This window comes from Macaca nemestrina, chromosome 20, assembly GCF_043159975.1.
Source record: "Macaca nemestrina isolate mMacNem1 chromosome 20, mMacNem.hap1, whole genome shotgun sequence".
Lineage (NCBI taxonomy): Eukaryota > Metazoa > Chordata > Mammalia > Primates > Cercopithecidae > Macaca > Macaca nemestrina.
The window spans coordinates 65107896-65130059 of NC_092144.1; the positions used below are offsets into that span (position 1 = coordinate 65107896).

Here is a 22164-nt window from a genome sequence, read left to right on the forward strand (position 1 = left end):
ACGGCGTGAACCCGGGAGGCGGAGCTTGCAGTGAGCCGAGATCGCACCATTGCACTCCAGCCTGGGCGACTAAGCGAGACTCTGTCTCAAAAAAAAAAAAAAAAAAAAAGAATGAGTTCATATCTTTTGTGGGAACATGGATGGAGCTGGAGGCCATTATCCTTAGCAAAGTATACAAGAACAGAAAACCAAATACAGCATGTTCTCACCTATGAGTGGAAGCTAAATAATAGAACTCATGAACATGAAGAAGGGAACAACAGACAATGGGGTCTCCTTTAGGGTGGAGGATGGGAGGTGGGATAGGAGCAGGAAAAGCAACACTTCTGTACTAGGCTTGGTGCCTAGGTAATGAAATAATCTGTACAACAAACCCCCATGACACAAGTGTACCTGTATAACAAACCTTCACATGTACCCTTGAACCTAAAAGTTAAAAAAAAAAACTTAATGAGCAACAATGTACATTATTTAAGGATAATTACATTAAAAGCCCAGACTTCACCACCACACAAAATATCCATGTAACAAAATTTCACTTGTGCTCCTTAAATTTATACAAATAAAAAGAACAGTATAATAAAATAGTAGATTCTTTCTTTAGAGATGACAAAGAGTGCCAGAGAAAATGCCTCCACATTCTGGCATTGAGATCATCCCCAGGGTAAGGGGTATACTGCATGCCTGATCAAGCCCAAGTAAATATACTCAGACCATGAATCCCAGAGATGAAACATAGGTTCAGAACAGACAAAGCCACAGAGCTTCTGACTGATGGCCCAGTGAAGACAGTCTCTGCCTGAATGGTGTCCACCACCTTATAGTCTGTCCCAAGCCCTTCCATTTGGATGTAGGATCTGGTTCAAAGATGGATTTGAACACCATTAGACACTGGCTTGATGAAAATTCACTTCTCATTCACTTCTCATCTGAAACATACATAGAAATATAGGTCTTCAGAAGGAGGATTTCTTGAGGCCAGGAGTTAGAGAGTACCCTGGCCAACATAGCAAGACCCCATCTCTATTAAAAAAAAATATATATATATATATGTCTTCTCTTGGGCTCCACCCAAGAGCAACCTGAAACTAAGTTCTTCAGGAACAAACTGTTCCACTTTGCTGTGAGGCAACAGATGTGGAAATTCACTGACCAGGGGCTCTGTCCTCATACTTCCTCATACTTCCTGTGGAGCTTATTGTCATAAGAGTGTCTGTCATCCTGCTAATGTGAATCAAAAGGAGGCCAACAGGGCTGAGGCCGTGTCAGCGTGATGGACCCCAAAGAGACCACCCTCCTGTGTCTCGGTGAGTTTCAGAGTAAAAGTGGGTTAGAGGGGAAAACAGGGAAATCCCAAAATAATCCGGGTATCTCTTGACAGTATGACTAGGAGATTTTAGTGGCTGCCGAGGAGATTCTGACCTCCTTAGTGGAAAGGCAGTCTTTATCAATATGTCTATAACTTTGTCTCTGCCCAAGTCCGACCTAGCTTGTGGGACTCAAGGGTTAATATTTTTATTAAACCTATAGTGTGTTATCTGGGATTAATGATGGTTCCAAGGTTCCCATCAAAGAGAGACTTAGGGGCTGGAATCTGAAAGGTAAAAATAAAGAATGAGCCTCAAAACTGTGATTGTTGTGGAAGGAAAAAATATGATTGAACCCCATATAGAAATATGGTTACTAGTATTTTGTTGAAGATTTTTGCATTTATGTTCAACAAAGACGTTATCCCGAAGTTTTCTGGTTTTGTTGCGTCTCTGCCACGTTTTGTTATCAGGATGATGCTGGCCTCATAGAATGAGTTGGGGAGGAGTCCCTCCTCCTGGATTTTTTCAATAGTTTCAGTAGGAATAATACTAGTTCTTCTTGGCCAGGTGCCGTGGCTCACGCCTATAATCCCAGCACTTTGGGAGGCCAAGGCAGGTGGAACACACGGTCAGGAGATCACATCCTGCCTAACACAGTGAAACCCCGTCTCTACTAAAAATACAAAAAAATTAGCCAGATGTGGTGGCGGGCACCTGTAGTCCCAGCTACTCGGGAGGCTGAGGCAGGAGAATGGCATGAACCTGGGAGGCAGAGCTTGCAGTGAGCTGAGATCGCACCACTGCACTTCAGCCTGGGCGACAGAGCGAGACTCTGTCTCAAAAAAAAAAAAAAAAAATACTAGCTCTTCTTTATATATCTAGTGGGACTGAGCTGTGTCTCCATCTGGTACTGGTCTTTTCCTGGTCTATCATTACAGAGGGTGATTTGTCATAAAGATTGGAAATGGAAGCTTGATTTTTCATAAATCTCTCTCTTCCAGTGCTCTGTCTGGGCCAGAGGATTCAGGCACAGGAAGGTAAGTGTCCTGTAAATCTCTCCCAGCCCCTTTAGACTCTCTTGGAAGCTCAGGATAAAGAAATTGAGGAATAGCCTGAAGTACAGATTCTTATTTTAGTCCCCATTCCAGTTGTTTCTGCTGTGCTTCTCTTGCATAATTTCTATCACACTTTGTTATAGCCAAATCCTTCAGACTCATTAATGCTCAGGCCTGGATTTATAGTTAGTCCTTGCCTGTGTTAGACTGCCCATGAAGGATCTGTAATCTACTGAATGCTCAAAACTGCAAGAATGAGGAAGTCAGGAGTCATTTGCCCAACATCCTTCCTTATGCTTTGTTTTAGCAACCTACTTCCTCCTGTCACTTCATTTAAAGGGATACTGCCATAGTCTAATCCTACTGAACATTCTACTATTCTATAGTACTACTGCAGTACTAAGCATGCAGTAGTCTTAGAGTACTACTGAATATTCTGCCACCCCAACTACTATTGCCTTAGCCTCCTAATGGGTGTAAGCCCCATGTCCATCCATGTCTGCTCTCTTCCAGCTCCTTCTATAGCCTGAATTATTTGTGTGTTGAACAATATTCATTCTTCCTATCCATGAGCATGGAATGTTTTTCCATCTGTTTGTGTCATCTATGATTTCTTTGAGCAGCGTTTTGTAGTTCTCCTTGCAGATATCTTCCACCTCCCTGGTTAGCTGTATTCCTAGGTATTTTATTCTTTTTGTGGTAATTGTGAATGGATTCTGTTCTTGATTTGGCTCTTAGCTGAGACGTTTTTGGTGCATAGGAATGCTACTGATTTTTGTATATTGATTTTGTGTCCTGGAACTTTGTCAGAGTCGTTTATCAGATTAAGAAGTGTTTGGGCAGAGATTGTGGTTTTCTAGGTATAGAATCACATCATCTGCAAACAGGGATGGTTTGACTTCCTTTCTTCCTATTTGGATGCCTTTCATTTCTTTCTCGCCTGATTGCTTTGGCTAGGACTTCCAGTACTATGTTGAATAGAAGTAGTGACAGAGGGTATCCATGTCTTGTGTCAGTTTTCAAGGGGAATACTCCCAGCTTTTGCCCATTCAATATTATGTAGGCTGTGAGTTTGTCATAGATCTTCCTTATTATTTTGAAGTACGTTTCTTCAATGCCTAGTTTGTCGAGGTTTTTTAGCATAAAGGGATGTTGGATTTTATCAAAAGCTCTATTGAGATGATTATATGTGTGTGGCCGGGGGATTGTTCTATGAATCACATTTAAGATTTGTGTATATTGAATCAACCTTGCATCCCAGAAATAAAGCCTCCTGATGGTGGTGGACTGGCTTTCTGAAGTGCTGCTGGATTGTTTGCTAGTATTTTCTTGAGGATTTTTGCATTTATGTTCAACAAGGATATTGTCCTGAAGTTTTCTGGTTTTGTTGTGTCTCTGCCATGTTTTTGCATCTATGCTGGTCTCATAGAATGACTTGGGGAGGCATTCCTCTTCCTGAATTTTCTGGAAAGCTTCAGTAGATATAGTACCAGCTCTTCTCTATGTATCTGATGGGATTCAGCAGTGAGTTTGTCTGGTACTGGCCTTTTTCTGCTCTGTAGGCTTTTTATGACTGATTCAATTTTGGAGTTCATTATTGGTCTGTTCATGGAATCAGTTTGTTCTTGGTTCAATCTCAGAAGGATGTATGTGTCCAGGAATCTCTCCATTTATTCTGGATTTTCTAGTTTGTGTGCACAGAGGTGTTCCTAATATTCTCTGATGATTGTATTTCTGTGGGGTCAGTGCTAATATCCCCTTTGTTGTTTCTAATTGTGTTTATCTGGATCATCTCTCTTTTCTTCTTAATTAGTCTAACTAGTCACCTGTCTTACTAATTTTTTTCAAAAATCCAACTCCTGGATTTGCTGATCTTCTGAATGGTTTTTTGCATCTCAATCTCCTTCTGTTCAGCTCTGGTTTTGGTTATTTCTCGTTTTCTACGAGCTTTGGGGTTGATTTCCTCTTGGTTCTCTCAGTTCTTCTCGTTGTGATGTTAGGTTGTTAATTTGAACTTTTTCTAACTTTTTGACGTGGGAGTTTAGTACTATAAACTTCCCCCTTAACACTGCCTTAGTTGTGTCCCAGAGATTCTGCTGTATTTACCCACAAATTCCAGAACAGACTGTTTAATTTCCATGCATTGTACAGTTTTGAGTGGTTTTCTTAGTATCTATTCCTATTTTTATTCCACTGTGCTCTGAGAATGTGCCTGGTATGATTTCACTATTCTGGATTTGTTAAGGATTGTTGTATGTCTGATTGCATGATTGACTTTAGAGTATGTGCCACGGGGCAATGAAAACAATGTAGATTCTGTTGTTTTGGGGGTGGAGAGTTCTGTAGATGTCCATCAGGTCCCTTTGGTCCAGTGCTGAGTTCAGGTCCTGAATATCTTTGTTTGCCTCAGTGATCTAACACTGTTGACGGGATGTTAAAGTCCCCCCCTATTATTATGTGGTTGTCTAAGTCTCTTTGTTGGTCTCTCAGAACACGCTTTATGAATCTGGGTGCTTCTGTGTTAGATGCATGATATTTAGGATAGTTAGGTCTTCATGTTCTGTCTTTATTTTTTTTTCTTTTTCTTTTCCTTTTTTTTTTTTTTTTTTTTTTTTTGAGATGGAGTCTCACTCTGTTGCCCAGGCTAGAGTGCAGTGGTGCAATCTCGGCTCACTGCAAGCTTCACCTCCCGGGTTCATGCCATTCTCCTGCTTCAGCCTCCCGAGTAGCTGGGACTACAGGTGCCTGCCACCACGCCCGGCTAGTTTTCCAACATGGAAAACTATGTTTTCCATATTGCTTGCTTTCTCCCCATCTCTTTCGGGGACCCCAATGGGTTGCCTATTTGGTCTCTTTACATAATCCCATGTTTCTTAGAGGTTTCAAATTTCATTCATTCTTTTGTATTCTTTTGTCTTCATTTTTGTCTGACTGAATTAGTTCAGAGAGCCAGTATTCATGCTCTGAGATTCCTTCCTCGTTTTGCTTTATTCTGCCATTAATACTTGTGATTGCATTATGAAATCTTGCAGCGTGTTTTTCAGCTCTATCAGATCCGTTCGGTTCTTTCAAAATGACCGTTTCATAGATTAGCCCCTGTGTCATTTTATCGTAATCTTTCGATTCCTCGCATTGGGTTTCAACTTTCTCCTGAATTGGATGACCTTGATTTCCACTCATATTCTGAATTCTATTTCTGTCCTTTCAGCCACTTCCTCCTGGTAAAGAGCCCTTGCTGGGAAGCTCGTGTGGGAATTTGGAGGAAGGAAGACACTTGCTTTTTGAGTCTTGTGCTAATTCTTTCTCATCCGTGTGGGCTAATGTTCTTTTAAGTGTGGTGCAATTGGAGTGTTTTTCTTTTTTCTTTTAACTGTGGTGTAATCTGAGTACAGTCAGTAGACTTCTTTTCTGGGTGGTTTCAGAGGGCTGGGGCTTCGCACAGGGTCTCTACTGATAGCTCAATTCTTGTCCTTGGTATAACGGGGGGTATATTAGCAAGCATTTTTGGTGTTGAAGTTTGGGCTGCAATCCAGTAAGTGATGCTTAAGCATAATGGCCAGTAGGTCATTCCTCATGACGGCCGCTGTGCTCCCTCTCATGCTCTGAACGTGTGGGCTCCTCTCCCACTCAAGCGCTGGCTACAGATCTGGGCTCCGCACTCCCAGGCTGCCCATCACAGCGCTGGGGTGAGCTCAGGTTTTATGTTCCCTCCGTGGCTTGGGGGCAGCAGGGGAAGGGACCTCAGCAGTGGCTGTGGCAGATGGCCTTTCACTTGTCCCTTGGGACTCCACCCCAGAGAGATGTGGAACCACTCTCAGTAGTGTGATGAGCCAAGAGTGGGGCGACTGCGCTGTGGGCCCAAGCTAGGGGCCCTGCCTAGTGATGAGCAGCGGGGACAGGTGGGTCGCAGGGGTGACAGACTGGCCTCTTCTCCTTAGGGCAGCTTGCGGGAGGTGTGGTTAAGGCACTCAGAGTCTTTGCTCCTTCCCCAGTCTGAGGGCAGCAAGGCCAGGACCACCGCAGTGGCAGCCGCAGAGGGGCTGTGAGTTGCCTCTGGGAGCTCCGCCACAGAGAAATGCAGACCCACAGCTCCCAGGCACGCTCCGCAGAGGGTGGGGCTGCTGTGCTGTGGGCTCAGGCTGGGGTTTGGTGAAGAGCAGGGGGCTGAGGGCTCGCAGGGAGAGGAGACTGAGCTCCTCTCTTACGGTGACTGTGGTGTGCTAGAGGCATGAATGAAGGCTGGGCTCGGCGGCTCACGCCTGTCATCCCAGCACTTTGGGAGGCCGAGGCGGGCGGATCACGAGGTCAGGAGATCGAGGCCATCCTGGCTAACACGGTGAAACCCCGTCTCTACTAAAAATACAAAAAACTAAGCCGGGCGTGGTGGCGGGTGCTTGTAGTCCCAGCTGCTCAGGAGGCTGAGGCAGGAGAATGGCGTAAACCCGAGAGGCGGAGCTTGCAGTGAGCTGAGATTCGGCCACTGCACTCCAGCCTGGGCGACAGAGCGAGACTCCGTCTCAAAAAAAAAAAAAAAAAAGATATATATATGTGTGTGTGTATGTATATATATATGTATGTGTGTGTATATATGTGTGTGTATATATATGTGTATATATATATCATTTCTACAAATGCTCAGTAAAAAAAATACTAATAATAAAATAAAATAAAATAAAGCATGAATGAAGCTCCTAGGCTCCTTGTTCTTCCTCAGACCACAGGCAGCAGGGGCAGAATCCTTGCCATGGCGGTGGCAGAGGGGCCGTCAGTTGCCTCTGGGAGCCATTCCCCAGGGAAACACGGAGCCACCACCAGTGAGGATGCTGAGGGTAGGGCAGCTGCTCTGCAGTCCCAAGCTGGGGGCTCTGCCTGGTAAAGTGGGGGTGGGGGCTCACGGGGAAGAGAGACTAGACTCCTCTCTGTCTGATGGCTGTGGCATAATGACCAGTCCCCGACACGTGAAAAAGAATTGTGGGAACTCAGAAACCCAGTTTGTCCCCACCATGGACTCCTTGCACTGCGTTTCAAATTTCTCCTCAATCTCCATGAGCTTCCCAGCCATCCAGATTCTGAATTCTATGTCCCTCGTTTCATTCATCTCAATCTAGCTAAGAACCAGATTTCCAGGGGACTATCGAGTTGCCAGAGTTCTTGTGTTCCTTTTATTTTTTCCTTTTGTGTGACAAGAGTCTTACTCCGTTGCCCAGGCTGGGGTGCGGTGGCGTGATCTCAGCTCACGGCTGCAACTTTCACCTCCCAGGTTCAAGCTATTCTCCTGTCTCAGCCTCCCAAGTAGCTGGGATTACAGCTGCGTGCCACCACACACAGCTAATTTTTGTATGTTTAGTAGAACCCAGGTTTTGTCAGGTTGGTCAGGCTGGTCTTGAACTCTTGACCTCCGGTGATCCGCCCGCCTGGGCCTCCCAAAGTGCTGGGATTACAGGTGTGAGCCACCGTGCCCGGCCTTGGTGTGGATTCTTTGTCTTGTGTGAGGGCTGGTGTTCCTTTAACTGTGATGTCAGTTGAATACAGTCACTTAGCTTCATTTCTGGCTGTTTTCAGATGCCAGGACTCTGCACGGAATCTTTATTTGTGGCTGGATTTTTCACTTCGTTGTCTACTGGCAAAATATTTCAGTCTTGTATTTTGACGTGTGATCCAGTAGGTGGCACTTAAAAGGGGCTGGCCAGCATACAGGATCTTAGCCACAAGGCTGTTTTGTAGTTTTGTTTCGTTTTTTGTTTTGTTTTTTGACACAGGGTCTTGCTCTGTCGCCCAGGCTGGAGTGCAGTGGCACAGTCTCGGCTCACTGCAGCCTCCATCTATCAGGCTAAGTGATCCTCCTGCCTCAGCCTCCTAAGTAGCTGGGACTACAAGCACATACCACCATACCAAGAAAATGTAATTTTTTTTTTTTTTTTTTTTTTTAGAGATGGGGTTTCACCATGTCTGCCAGGCTGGTCTCAAACTCCTGGGTTTAAGTGATCTGCCTCCCTTGGCTCCCCAACTCTTGTATTTTGACAAAGTTAGCAGTAGTGCTCTGTGGTTGTGGGGAGGGGTGACTCCCTCACCTGGTCCATTCCTGGGCCTTGGAGGAGCCTCCTACAATCACTGGCTCTGCACCCACCGTTTCCTTTGTTAGGATTGTTCTGCCCACGGGGTTCCTTCAGGCAGTGCATGGTGGGAAGACAGGCTGTATCCTTCCCCAGCCAGCCTACGGAGGGAGGACCACCCCACTCCTCTGCAGGCTGATGAAATCACGTGTTTCATTCTTCTGAGTGTTCTGAGAATGAGGGCTCCTCACCGCTCAGTCGCCACCCAAGCTGGTGAGTCCTTCTCAGCAAGGGCGGTTGGAACCACCTGATCTGCCATCTCAGTGCTTCCCAGGGGAACCCAGAGCTGCTGGGGCATGGCAGCTCATGCCTGTAATCCCAGTACTTTGGGAGGCCAAGGCGGGCAGATCACGAAGTCAGGAGATCGAGACCATCCTGGATAACATGGTGGAACCCCATTTCTACTAAAAATACAAAAATTATCCAGGCATGTGGCGGGCACCTGTAATCCCAGCTACTCGGGAGGCTGAGGCAGGAGAATTGCTTGAACCCGGGAGGCGGAGTTTGCAGTGGGCCGAGATTGCGCCACTGCACTGCAGCCTGGGCGACAGAGCGAGACTCTGTCTCGAAAAATAATAACAAAAAAAAATAAAGATGGCAACCATAGACACTGGAGACGACTAGACGGGGAGGAAGAGAGGGGCTTGAAAAACTAACTGCCTACTGGGTACTATGCTCAGTACCTGGGTGACAGGATCCATCGTACCCCAAACCTCAGCATCATAAATTATTTACATGTTTATTTTTATTTATTTATTTATTTTAATTGAGACAGAGTCTCACTCTGTGGCCCAGGCTGGAGTGCCATGGCGGGATCTCAGCTCACTGCAAGCTCCGCCTCCCGGGTTCACGCCACTCTCCTGACTCATCCTCCCAAGTAGCTGGGACTACAGTCGCCCACCCCCACGCCTGGCTAATTTTTTGTATTTTTAGTAGAGACGAGGTTTCACCATGTTAGCCAAGATGGTCTCGATCTCCTGACCTCGTGTTCCACCCGCCTCGGCCTCCCAAAGTGCTGGGATTACAGGCGTGAGCCACCACACCTGGCCTAAATTTTTCTTTAAATAAAGAATGACAGGTTCTTCATACCCTAATTTTCTTCCAGGGAACTTTTCCACGCCTTTCATATCTACCAGGTCAAGTCCTGTGGTTCCCTGGGGTGGGTCTGTGAGAATCCAGTGCCAGGCCATTCCTGACGCTTACCTGATCTGGCTGATGATGCTAAAAAACTCCACGTACGAGAAGAGAGACGAAAAACTGGGGTTTTGGAATGATACTACGCCTGAGTTCGTCATTGACCACATGGACGCGAACAAAGCAGGGCGCTATCGGTGCCGATATAGGATAGGGTTCTCCAGGTTCCAGTACAGTGACACCCTGGAGCTAGTGGTGACAGGTAAGGAAACATCCAGGGTCCACAGCCCTGGTGTGATTTTTTTTCTTATTTTTAATAGAGTATTTTTCGATAAGTTTTAGATTTACAGAAAAAAGAAAAATTGAGATGACTGCTTCACAGAGTTCTCAGCTATCTGGCACCCACTTCCCCCAGAGTTAACATCTGACATTACTATGGCACATTTCTTTTTTTTTCTTTTTTTTTTTTAATTTATTTTTTTTTTTTTTTTGAGACGGAGTCTCGCTCTGTCGCCCAGGCTGGAGTGCAGTGGCCGAATCTCAGCTCACTGCAAGCTCCGCCTCCCGGGTTTACACCATTCTCCTGCCTCAGCCTCCCGAGTAGCTGGGACTACAGGTGCCCGCCACCTCGCCTGGCTAGTTTTTTGTATTTTTTAGTAGAGACGGGGTTTCACCGTGTTAGCCAGGATGGTCTCGATCTCCTGACCTCGTGATCCGCCCGTCTCGGCCTCCCAAAGTGCTGGGATTACAGGCGTGAGCCACCGCGCGCGGCTCTATGGCACATTTCTTACCATTAATGAACAAATAGTGACAGATTCTCAGCTAAAGTCTATCGCTTATTTACATTTTCTTAGTTTTTACCTGACAGTCTTTCTCTGTTCCGGGAGCCCATTCAAGATTTCACATTGCGGCCGGGCGCGGTGGCTCACGCCTGTAATCCCAGCACTTAGGGAGGCCGAGGTGGGTGGATCACCTGAGGTCAGGAGTTCGAGACCAGCCTGGCCAACACAGTGAAACCCCCCCGTCTCTACTAAAAATGGAAAAAATTGCTGGGCGCGGTGGCTCATGCCTGTAATCCCAGCACTTTGGGAGGCCGAGGCGGGCGGATCACAAGGTCAGGAGATCGAGACCACGGTGAAACCCCGTCTCTACTAAAAATACAAAAAATTAGCCGGGCGCGGTGGCGGGCGCCTGTAGTCCCAGCTACTCAGGAGGCTGAGGCAGGAGAATGCTGTGAACCCGGGAGGCGGAGCTTGCAGTGAGCCAAGATCGCGCCACTGCACTCCAGCCTGGGCTACAGAGGGAGACTCCGTCTCAAAAAAAAAAAAATTGGAAAAAATTGGCTGGGCCTGGTGGCACGTGCCTGTAATCCCTGCTACTTGGGAGGCTGAAGCAGGAGAATTGCTTGAACCCGGGAGGCGGAGGTTGCAGTGAGCCGAGATCACGCCACTGCACTCCAGCCTGGGTGACAGAGCGAGACTCTGTCTCTCTCACACACACACACACACACACACACACACACAGAGGTTACACACACACACACACACACAAACGCACACACACACACACACACACAGGTTTCACATTGCATTCAGGTGTCATGTATCTTTAGCTTTCTCCCGGCTCTCACAGCTTCTCCGATGTTGCTGGTTTTCCATGGCCTTGTCAGTTTTGAGAGTAGAAGTCCATCACTTTCAAGGGTACTCCCACTATTGGAAATTGTCCGATGTGTTGCTCATGACTAGACTGAGTTATGGGTTGTTGAAGACCACAGAAGCAAAGTGCCATTTCATCTCCTCATAGCAAAGGTTTAAACTGTCCATGGGAATATGACTGTTGATGCTGAACTGGCTGTTGTTGAAAGCCTGGCTGAAGTAGTGACTGTGACCAGGCACCGAGGCTCACGCCTGTAATCCCAGCGCTTTGAGAGGTCGGGCGCAGTGGCTCACGCCTGTAATCCCAGCACTTTGGGAGGCCGGGTGCAGTAATCCCAGCGCTTTGAGAGGCCAAGACAGGCGGATCACTTAAGCCCAGGAGACCAGCCGAGGCAACATAGTAAGACCCCATCTGTACAAAAAAAACAAAAAATTAGCTGGGCATGGTGGCACCCACCTGTAGTCTCAGCTACTTGAGAGGCTGAGATGGTAGGATCACTTGAGCCTGGGAGGTCGAGGCTGCAGTGAGCCGCGATTATGCCACTGCCCTCAGCCTGGGCGACAGAGTGAGACCCTCTCTAAAATAAATAAATAAATAAAATTTTAAAAAGAAAAAAGAGGCTGGGCACTGTGGTTCACGCCTGTAATCCCAGCACTTTGGGAGGCTGAGGCGGGTGGATCACCTGAGGTCAGAGATTCAAGACCAGCCTGACCAACATGGTGAAACCTCGTCTCTACTAAAAATACAAAAATTAGCTGGGCATGGTGGGAGGTGCCTGTAATCCCAGCTACTCAGGAGGCTGAGGCAGGAGAATCACTTGAACCTCGGAGGTGGAGGTTGCGGTGAGCCAAGATTGTGCCACTGCACTGCAGCCTCGGTGACAGATCGAGACTCCATCTCAAAACACAATAATAGGCCGGGTGCGGTGGCTCACGCCTGTAATCCCAGCACTTTGGGAGGCCAAGATGGGCAGATCACTTGAGGTCAGGAGTTCGAGACCAGCCTGACCAACATGGAGAAACCCCGTCTCTACTAAAAATACAAAAATTAGCTGGGCATGGTGGTGCACACCTGTAATCCCAGCTTCTCAGGAGGCTGAGGCAGGAGAATCACTTGAACCCAGGAGGCAGAGGTTGTAGTGAGCCGAGATCACACAATTGCTCTCCAGCTTGGGCAACAAGAGCAAAACTCCGTCTCAAAAAATATATATAATAATAGCAATAATCAGAAGAAGAAAAAAATAAAGGAGAAAAGGTCTTGCTAACAGCTCACTCTTCTCTCTCTTAGGCTTGTATGGCAAACCTTCCCTCTCTGTGGATCGGGGTCCAGTGTTGATGCCGGGAGAGAATATTTCCGTCACGTGCAGCTCAGCACACATCCCATTTGATAGATTTTCACTGGCCAAGGAGGGAGAACTTTCTCTGCCACAGCACCAAAGTGGGGAACACCCGGCCAACTTCTCTCTGGGTCCTGTGGACCTCAATGTCTCAGGGAGCTACAGGTGCTACGGCTGGTACAACAGGAGCCCCTACCTGTGGTCCTTCCCCAGTAACGCCCTGGAGCTTGTGGTCACAGGTAGGTACCTCCCCGTCCAGCCCTGTGTCCGGGTTGGCTGTCCAGGCCCTTGTCACTGGGCAGGAATATGAATATGAAGATGTGCACTGAGCATAATGTGAAGAGAGGCAAAGACTCACCCACTCCAGGACAGTGGAGAAAGAAAGTCTTCCCAACACACTTTCCACCTTCACTTCCTCGCTAGAGTTCTCCAGACAGTGTTCATTGAAAACTTGTGGTTTATGGAGAAAAGAAGGACTGACTCATTTTATTTTATTTTATTTTCTGTGATGGAGTCTTGTTCTGTCGCCAAGGCTGGAGTGCAGTGGCGCGATCTCGGCTCACTGCAAGCTTCGCCTCCCGGGTTCAAGCAGTTCTCCTGCCTCAGCCTCCTGAGTAGCTGGGACCATGCAGACAGAGTTTCACCATGTTGTTCAGGCTGGTCTCGATCTCATGACCTTGTGATCCACCCACCTCAGCTTCCCAAAGTGCTGGAATTACAGGCGTGAGCCACCGTGCCCAGTCAAAAAAGGCTAACTTAGAGTCACATGTTTATGGGCTATGTTGAGACAGTAGATACCAGGCTCAACCTTGTCTACCACACCTCTCCTTTCCAGTTGCAGCTGGAAATCCTCGAACTCACCAACCGTACTAGAATTTACCATGAGTAATCAAATGGTCATTCATGGTGACCATTTAGTGACCAAATAGTGAGTGAGGGGTCAAATAGTGACCATATTTGGTGACCAAATAGTGAGTGAGAGGTCATAGGAAAGACTTTTAAAACCTCTATCATGAGCCCCATTTTTATTTTATTCATTTATTTATTTTGAGACAGAATCTCGTTCTGTCGCCCAGGCTGGAGTGCAGTGGCACAATCTCTGTTGACACTGCAACCTCCACCTCCCAGGTTGAAGCAATTCTCGTGCGTCGGCCTCCTAAGTAACTGGGACCACAGGCGTGCACCACCGCACCAGGCTACTTTTTGTATTTTTAGTAGAGATGGGGTTTTGCCATGTCGCCCAGGCTAGTCTCAAACTCCTGGCCTCAAGTGATCTGTCTGCCTCGGCCTCACAACGTGCTGGGATTACAGGCGTGAGCCACCACGCCTGGTGGTGAAGACTCTAAAGGTTCTTCTCAGACCAGCCTTTGTCCTGAGGGTCACATGCCCGTGTCCAGCCGCCTCCCCAGCATCTTTTCAGGAGTTCCACGGACTCGCCCCTTCATTATCCAGGGTTGAGCTACAGATATTCTGATTAGGATTCCACCTAGTTCTGGTGGTGGTGTAGAGATATGATTAGATATTTAGTGAAATCACCAAGTGAGGAGAGAATGAAAAGAAAACACAACTTGCCTGGCCGGGTGTGGTGGCGTGAGCCTGTGGTCCCAGCTACTCAGGAGGCTGAGGCAGGAGAACCGCTTGAACCCAGGAGGCGTTGGTTGCACTGAGCCAAGATCGCGCCACTGCACTCCAGCCTGGGCGACAGAACAAGACTCCATCTCAAGAAAAAAAAAAAAAAACATGGCTGGGCACGGTGGCTCACGCCTGTAATCCCAGCACACTGGGAGGCCGAGACGGGTGGATCGCTTGAGGTCGGGAGTTCGAGACCAGCCTGGCCAACATGGTGAAACCCCATCTCTACTAAAAATAGAAAAATTAGCCAGGCCTGGTGGCGGGCACCTGTAATCCCAGCTACTTGGGAGGCTGAGGCAGGAGAATCGTTTGACCAAGGAGGTGGAGGTAGTAGTGAGCCGAGATCGCGCCACTGCACTCCAGCCTGGGCGACAGAACAAGACTCCGTCTCCAAAAAAAAAAAAAAAAACAACCTGCCCGTAATCACCCCCTTCCCAGTTTATGGAACTTCCCTGCCTGTGGACACAGTCTTGCTGACTGATCAATGTGGTGCTTGCAAAGTGTGAGCCCATCGAGGAGATGCCTGAGGGAGTCACATTTTGGCAAGCGAATAGGGAAATGGGCTCCCGTTTCAGGGCTCTGGGGTTGGGATGGAATGGAACACACCCGCCAACCATTCATCTCCCCGAATTGTGTCTCCAGACTCCATAAACCGAGATTACACGACGCAGAACTTGATCCGCATGGCCATGGCAGGACTGGTCCTCGTGGCTCTCTTGGCCATACTGGTTGAAAATTGGCACAGCCATAAGGCGCTGAACAAGGAAGCCTCGGCAGATGTGGCTGAACCGAGCTGGAGCCACCAGATGTGTCAGCCAGGATGGACCTTTGCACGAACACCAAGTGTCTGCAAGTAAACATCTGGAAGTGAAGGCAGAGATGAGCCAGGACTGTGAGTCCGACAAAGCTACTTGAAGGACACAAGAGAGAAAAGCGCACTAACAAGCTTGAATCCATTTTCTTTTTTTTTTTTTTTGGGACGGAGTCTCGCTCTGTCACCCAGGCTGGAGTGCAGTGGCACGATCTCGGCTCACTGCAACCTCTGCCTCCTGGATTCAAGTGATTCTGGTGCCACAGCCTCCCAAGTAGCTGGAACTGCAGGCACACACCAACGCACCTGGCTAATTTTTGTATTTTTAGTAGAGACAAGGTTTCACCGTGTTGGCCAGGCTGGTCTCGAACTCCTGACCTCAAGTGATCCACCCACCTGGGTCTCCCAAAGTGCTGGGATTACAGGCATGAGACACCGCGCCTGCCCAGATGCATTTTCAAACCAATCAAATGGTGTTTTCTTATGCAGGACTGATCAATTTGCCCCCTACCTTTCTGAACATCAGTTATGGTTTTCCACCTTTATCTGTCTTCTGATTTTTTATATCCTGTTTAATTTATTCCTTCATTGTTCTTTTTTTTAATTTATTTCATTTATTTTTATTTTTATTTTTATTTTTGAGACGGAGTCTCACTCTGTTGCCCAGGCCAGAGTGCAATGGCACGATCTCAGCTCACTGCAACCTCTGCCTCCTGGGTTCAAGCGATTCTCCTGCCTCAGCCTCCCAAGTAGCTGGAATTACAGGCTCCCACCATCATGCCCAGCTAATTTTTGTGTATTTTTAGTAGAGACGGGCTTCATCATGTTGGCCAAGCTGGTCTCAAACTCCTGACCTCGTGATCCGCCCACCTCGGCCTCCCAAAGTGCTGGGATTACAGACGTGAGACACTACGCCCGGCCTTCTTTTTATATTTTTAAATATGTCTTCCCCAAATATAAATGGTTGGTAAGCATGCCAAATATATTCAGGAACCCCCCTCCTTTATTTTTTATTGTTGAAGTGAGGCTCTCCCTATATGTTGCCCGAGCTGGTCTTGAACTCCTGGTCTCAAGCAATCCTCCTACCTCAGCCTCCTGTTGTGTTTGTTCATCTACAAATTGATAAGGGTGAAAGTCATAATCCTACAGGGGGATTACCCTATTTATTTCACAAACCCTATTTCTGTGGGATTTTCATACAAGGAACACAGGCATGTGTTTTGCCTCAACTCATTATTTTTTCACTTAGTTTTCATAATATTCATATATATTACCAAGTGTGCAAACATTAAATTCTTGTGTACAAAACTCAAATAGTCTTCCATTCTTTTTTCTTATAAACTTTCACAGCTTTACCCTTCACAGACTTTATTCAAAGGAAATCGAAGTTGGTCATATGTAGCTCTTTCACTGATTACTATTTACTTCATCGTCCAGTAGTTTATGTATGAAAATATAATTATAAAAATGTAAGGTCCTACTTCCAGTGAAACTGGAGGGACTTATGCCCACTTTTATCCTTCACTGAGAGCTTATCTCTACCTGATAAAATTTCTACTGTATTCTTGGCTTAACTCACGTCCTGTGATAAAAAAAAAAAAAAAAAAAAAAAAATGCAAAGTATTTCTAATTCTCTTTATTGACTGCTTTTCACACTTTATACAAGTTCTGGCCCATATCTTCAGTTTGTTCTGATTTTTTTTTTTTTTTTTTTTTTTTTTTTTGAGACGGAGTCTTGCTCTGTCACCCAGGCTGGAGTGCAGTGGCACGATCTCGGCTCACTGCAACCTCCGCCTCCAAGGTTCAAGCGATTCTCCTGCCTCTGCCTCCTGAGCAGCTGGGACTACAGGCGTGCACCGCTACGCCCAGCTAAGTTTTTGTATTTTAGTAGAGATGGGGTTTTGCCTTGTTAGCCAGGCTGGTCTCAAACTCCTGACCTTAAGTGATCTGCCCGTCTCCGCCTCCCAAAGTGCTGGGATTACAGGCATGAGCCACAAAGCCCGGCCACTCCATACATTTTATATTGTTATGTTACCACCAATCAGACAGCTCCTTGCTTCTAAAAGTCATCCAATCCGACTCATTTCAGTAAACACGCAAGCATGAGTGACAACCAAGCAAAGTAATATCTTCCCAATGACCACACTTTTCCAGATGGCGTCAAGCCACATAGGGCCCTGAAAATCCAACCATGTCTGAAGTATACATTTCCCAGGCCGGGCGCAGTGGCTCACACCTGCAATCCCAGCACTTTGGGAGGCTGAGGCGGGCGGATCACGAGGTCAGGAGTTTGAGACCAGCCTGGCCAACATGGTGAAACCCCGTGTCTACTAAAAATACAAAAATTAGCTAGGTGTGGTGGTGGGCGCCTGTAGTACCGGCTACTGAGGAGGCTGAGGCAGGAGAATGGCTTGAACCCGGGAGGCAGAGGTTGCAGTGAGCCGAGATCGCACCACTAAACTCCAGCCTGGGCGACAGAGCAAGACTCCGTCTCAAAAACAACAACAACAACAAAAATGGTTAAAATGAAACTTCTATGTGTTGAACAACTCCTCTTTTAGGCATAGAGATGAAAATATTCTGGAGATCCATTTCACAACACCGTGAATACATTTAACACTACTATACTGTACACTTAAAAGTGGCTAAGATGGTAAATTGTATGTTATGCTTTCACTACAATTTTTAAAACTTTTTTTTTTTCTGAGATGGAGTCTCACTCTTGTCGTCCAGGTTGGAGTGCAGTGGTGTGATTTCGGCTCACTGCAATCTCTGTCTCCCTGGTTCAAGTGATTCTCCTGCCTCAACCTCCCAAGTGTGGGAGATCAGTCAGAGTAGCAGAAGAAACTACGGGAATAGAAAGAAGCAAACCTTCTTGGGTCATAGTAGAAGTACCATTTGACCCAGCCATCCCATTACTGTGTATATACCCAAAGGATTATAAATCATGCTGCTATAAAGACACATGCACACGTATGTTCATTGGGGCACTATTCACAATAGCAAAGACTTGGAATCAACTCAAATGTCCATCAGTGACAGACTGGATTAAGAAAATGTGGCACATATACACCACGGAATACTATGCAGCCATAAAAAAGATGAGTTTGTGTCCTTTGTAGGGACATGGATGCAGCTGGAAACCATCATTCTCAGCAAACTATCTCAAGAACAGAAAACCAAACACCGCATGTTCTCACTCATAGGCGGGAACTGAACAATGAGATCACTTGGACTTGGGAAGGGGAACATCACACACCGGGGCCTATTATGGGGAGTGGGGAGGGGGGAGGGATTGCATTGGGAGTTATACCTGATGTAAATGACGAGTTGATGGGTGCTGACGAGTTGATGGGTGCAGCACACCAACATGGCACAAGTATACATATGTAACAAACCTGCACGTTGTGCACATGTACCCTAGAGCTTAAAGTATAATAAAAAATAAAATAAAATAAAGAAGCAAACCTTCTTGGAAGGCCAGGGAGGTTGGCATAGCTTCAGATAGTTTGGCTGAAAGCAGCCAGATTCTCTTTTCAGGAGCCAAAGAGCTTAGGGCGCAGATACAAAGCAATGCAAAGTATTTTATCTAAATAGCTTGTTGACTCATGTGGTCCTAAAATCAACCTTTGATCATTCGCAGGCAGGATGGCCCTCTCCAGGGTGAGGGTGACAAGGTTAATTACCCACAGGTGTGTTGACTCAAAGCCTTTGTCAATTAAATCTGTACTACATAAATGCAAGCGTTGCCAGCTTAGAGGGGCTGCAAACTCTCTTTGACCCCTAGTGCCGGCAGCCCCAGGCCCGCTCTTTCACTGAATTGTATTGGTGTCTGAGTACGTGTCTCATCTGTCATACAGCTGAGATCTGCAGGACAGACCCCCGCACCCAAGTAGCTGGAATTACAGGCAGGCGCCACCACACCCGGCTAATTTTTGTATTTTTAGTAGAGACAGGGTTTCACCATGTTGGTCAGGCTGGTCTCGAACTCCTGGCCTCAGGTGATCCGCCCACCTCAGCCTCCCAAAGTGCTTGGATTACAGATATGAGCCACCACACCTAGCCTTAGAAAACTTTTTTTTTTTTTTTTTTGAGATGGAGTCTCTGTCACTAGGCTGGCACGATCTTGGCTCACTGCAATCTCCGTCTCCCAGGTTTAAGTGATTCCCCTGCCTCAGCTTCCTGAGTAGCTGGGACTACAGGGGCCCTCCACCACGCCCGGCTAATTTCTTGTGTTTTAATGGAGACGGGGTTTCACCACGTTGGCCAGGCTGGTCTCTATCTCCTGACCTCGTGATCCGCCCACCTCAGCCTCCCAAAGTGCTGGGATTACAGGCGTGAGCCACCGCACCTGAACTTAGAAAACTTTATAAATATTAAAATTGATGTTATGTATATTTTGCCACAATTTTTGAGAAGTACCTTGTGGTCTTTAGAGAGAGTAGATGAGTGGTTGCCTAGGGCTGGGAAAGTGAGGGGATCATGGTGATGGGCAGCTGATGGGCCTGGGGTTCTGAAGGGCAGTGATGACAACATTCTAAAATTAGACTGTGTTGACGGTTGCACCAACTCTTTGAATACCACCAAATCTAAGCCATTAAATTATGCATTTTTAATGGGTAATTTTATGGCATGTAAATTATATCTCAATAAAGTTGTATTTTTAAATACCAAAAAAAGGCCAGGTGCGGTGGCTCACACCTGTAATCCCAGCACTTTGGGAGGCCGAGACAGGCGGATCACAAGGTCAGGAGATCAAGACCATCCTGGCTAACATGATGAAACCCCATCTCTACTAAAAAAAAAAAATTACAGGCCGGGCGCGGTGGCTCAAGCCTGTAATCCCAGCACTTTGGGAGGCCGAGACGGGCGGATCACGAGGTCAGGAGATCGAGACCATCCTGGCTGACACGGTGAAACCCCGTCTCTACTAAAAAATACAAAAAACTAGCCGGGCGAGGTGGCGGGCGCCTGTAGTCTCAGCTACTTGGGAGGCTGAGGCAGGAGAATGGCGTGAACCCGGGAGGCGGAGCTTGCAGTGAGCTGAGATCCGGCCACTGCACTCCAGCCTGGGTGGCAGAGCAAGACTCCGTCTTAAAAAAAAAAAAAAAAAAAAAATTACCTGGGTGTAGTGGCAGGTGCCTGTAGTCCCAGCTATTCGGGAGGCTGAGGCAGGAGAATGGTGTGAACCTGGGAGGCAGAGCTTGCAGTGAGCCGAGATCGCGCCACTGCACTCCAGCCTGGGTGACAGAGCGAGACTCATTCTCAAAAAAAAAAAAAAAAATGATTAGTAATATCCTCTGTGTCACTTACCACTTAAGTGGTTGAGTCATGGCTTGAAATTCATCATCTCAAACATGGCTTACAGCCTGTAGATAGGGGACAGTCCCAGGAATGCAGGTGTGGGCTTAAGGCTGAATTAAATAGATCCAGATGGCTCACACCTGTAATCCCAATACCTAGGGAGGCCGAGGCAGGTGGATCACTTGAGCTCCTGGAGCGAAGAAAGGATGTTAGTGGAAAAACTGGTGAAATCAGAATAAAGTCTATAGTTTTATTTTTTAAAAGAGGCCAGGCACAGTGACTCATGCCTGCAATCCCAGCACTTTGGGAGGCCGAGGTGGGTGGATAAACTGAGGTCAGGAGTTCAAAACCAGCCTGGCCAACATGACGAAATCCCATCTCTGCTAGAAATACAAAAATTAGCTGGGCGCGGTTGTGGGTGCCTATAATCCCAGCTACTCAGGAAGCTGAGGCAGGAGAATCGCTTGAACGCAGGAGGCAGAGGTTGCAGTGAGCTGAGATTGCACCACTGCACTCCAGCCTGGGCAACAGAGCAAGACTCCATCTCACAAAAAAAAAAAAAAAAAAAAAAAGACATGACAATTAAATAAATTGTGTAATCTTGAATTAAATCCTAAACCAAATACATGTCACTGGTAAAACAAGTGGTGACGTTTGAATAAAGTGGATAGATCAGACAATAGTGCCATATCAGTGATATTTCTTGACCTTGAACATCAGTAACATAGCAGAATGTCCTTGGTTTTAGGAACTATAACCTGAAGTGATTAGAGGTTTAGGGCATCATATGCAAATTAGACACACTTTTTTCGGGGAGAGAGAGGGAGAAAGGCTGAATGATGCAGCAAATGGAGTAAAATGCTAACTTTGGGGAAATCTGGATGAAGAAATTACAGAATTTTTTTTTTTTTTTTTAAAGAGAGGGTCTCACTCTGTCACCCAGGCTAGAGTGCAGTGGCACGATCATGGCTGACTGCAGCTTCTACCTCCCTGGGCTCCGATGACCCTCTCACCTCAGCCTCCCAAGTAGCTGGGACTACAGGCACACAGCACCACACCTGACTAATTTTTTGCATTTTTTTTTTCCCAGACTGGTCCCAAGCAATTCATCCACCTCAGCCTCCCAAAGTGCTAGGACTACAGGTGTGAGCCACTGTGCCTCGCCAGAAATTCTTTAAACTATTTTTGCCAGTTTTTTTGTAAGTCTAGAATTATGTCACAATTAAAAGCTCAAAATAATAATAAAAAAAGTATTCTTATATTTATTTGGTGAAGGTAACTATGTTATGGCTGAGAGGGGGGCTCAGGTGTGAGGACCTGGCTCACGCCTGTAATCCCAGCACTTTGGGAGGCCAAGGTGGGCCGATCACTTGAGGTCAGGAGTTCGAGACCAGCCTGGCCAACATGGTGAAACCCTGTCTCTATTAAAAATACAAAAATTAGTCGGGTGTGGTGGCATGCACCTGTAATCCCAGCTACTCAGGAGGCTACGACAGGAGAATTCCTTAAACCCAGGAGGTGGAGGTTGCAGTGAGCCGAGATCACACCATTGCACCCCAGTTTGAGGGACAGAGCGAGACGCCATCTTAAAGAAAAAAAAAAAGAATTAGCACATTTGTTTGCCCCAAGAAGATACAACTAGTCTTGTACAGTAGTTACCTGTATCCACCAGGATACATTCCAAGGCCCCAGTGAATGCTGAAAACTATGCATAGTGTGTACATATATATATAAATATTATATATAAAAAATATATAATATTATATATAAATATTACATATAAAAAATATATAATATTATATATAAATATTAC

General features: G+C 46.6%; 1 protein-coding gene across 2 annotated transcripts; it reads left to right on the top strand.

Annotated features, from left to right (window-relative positions):
• Window positions 1–1195: 1195 nt before the first annotated feature.
• Window positions 1196–16715, top strand: LOC105496977 (Fc alpha receptor). 2 transcript variants are annotated; one of them, XM_011767615.2, is made up of 5 exons: window positions 1196–1307; window positions 2312–2347; window positions 9584–9874; window positions 12556–12843; window positions 14879–16714. In XM_011767615.2, the coding sequence occupies exons 1-5, from the start codon at window positions 1274–1276 to the stop codon at window positions 15091–15093; spliced, it is 864 nt and encodes a 287-aa protein (XP_011765917.2). In that variant the 5' UTR covers window positions 1196–1273; the 3' UTR covers window positions 15094–16714. The 2 variants fall into 2 exon arrangements, with proteins under 2 accessions (XP_011765917.2, XP_011765918.2); XM_011767616.2 differs by lacking the exons at window positions 1196–1307; window positions 2312–2347 and adding an exon at window positions 8312–8691 and having other exon boundaries at window positions 14879–16715.
• Window positions 16716–22164: the final 5449 nt, after the last annotated feature.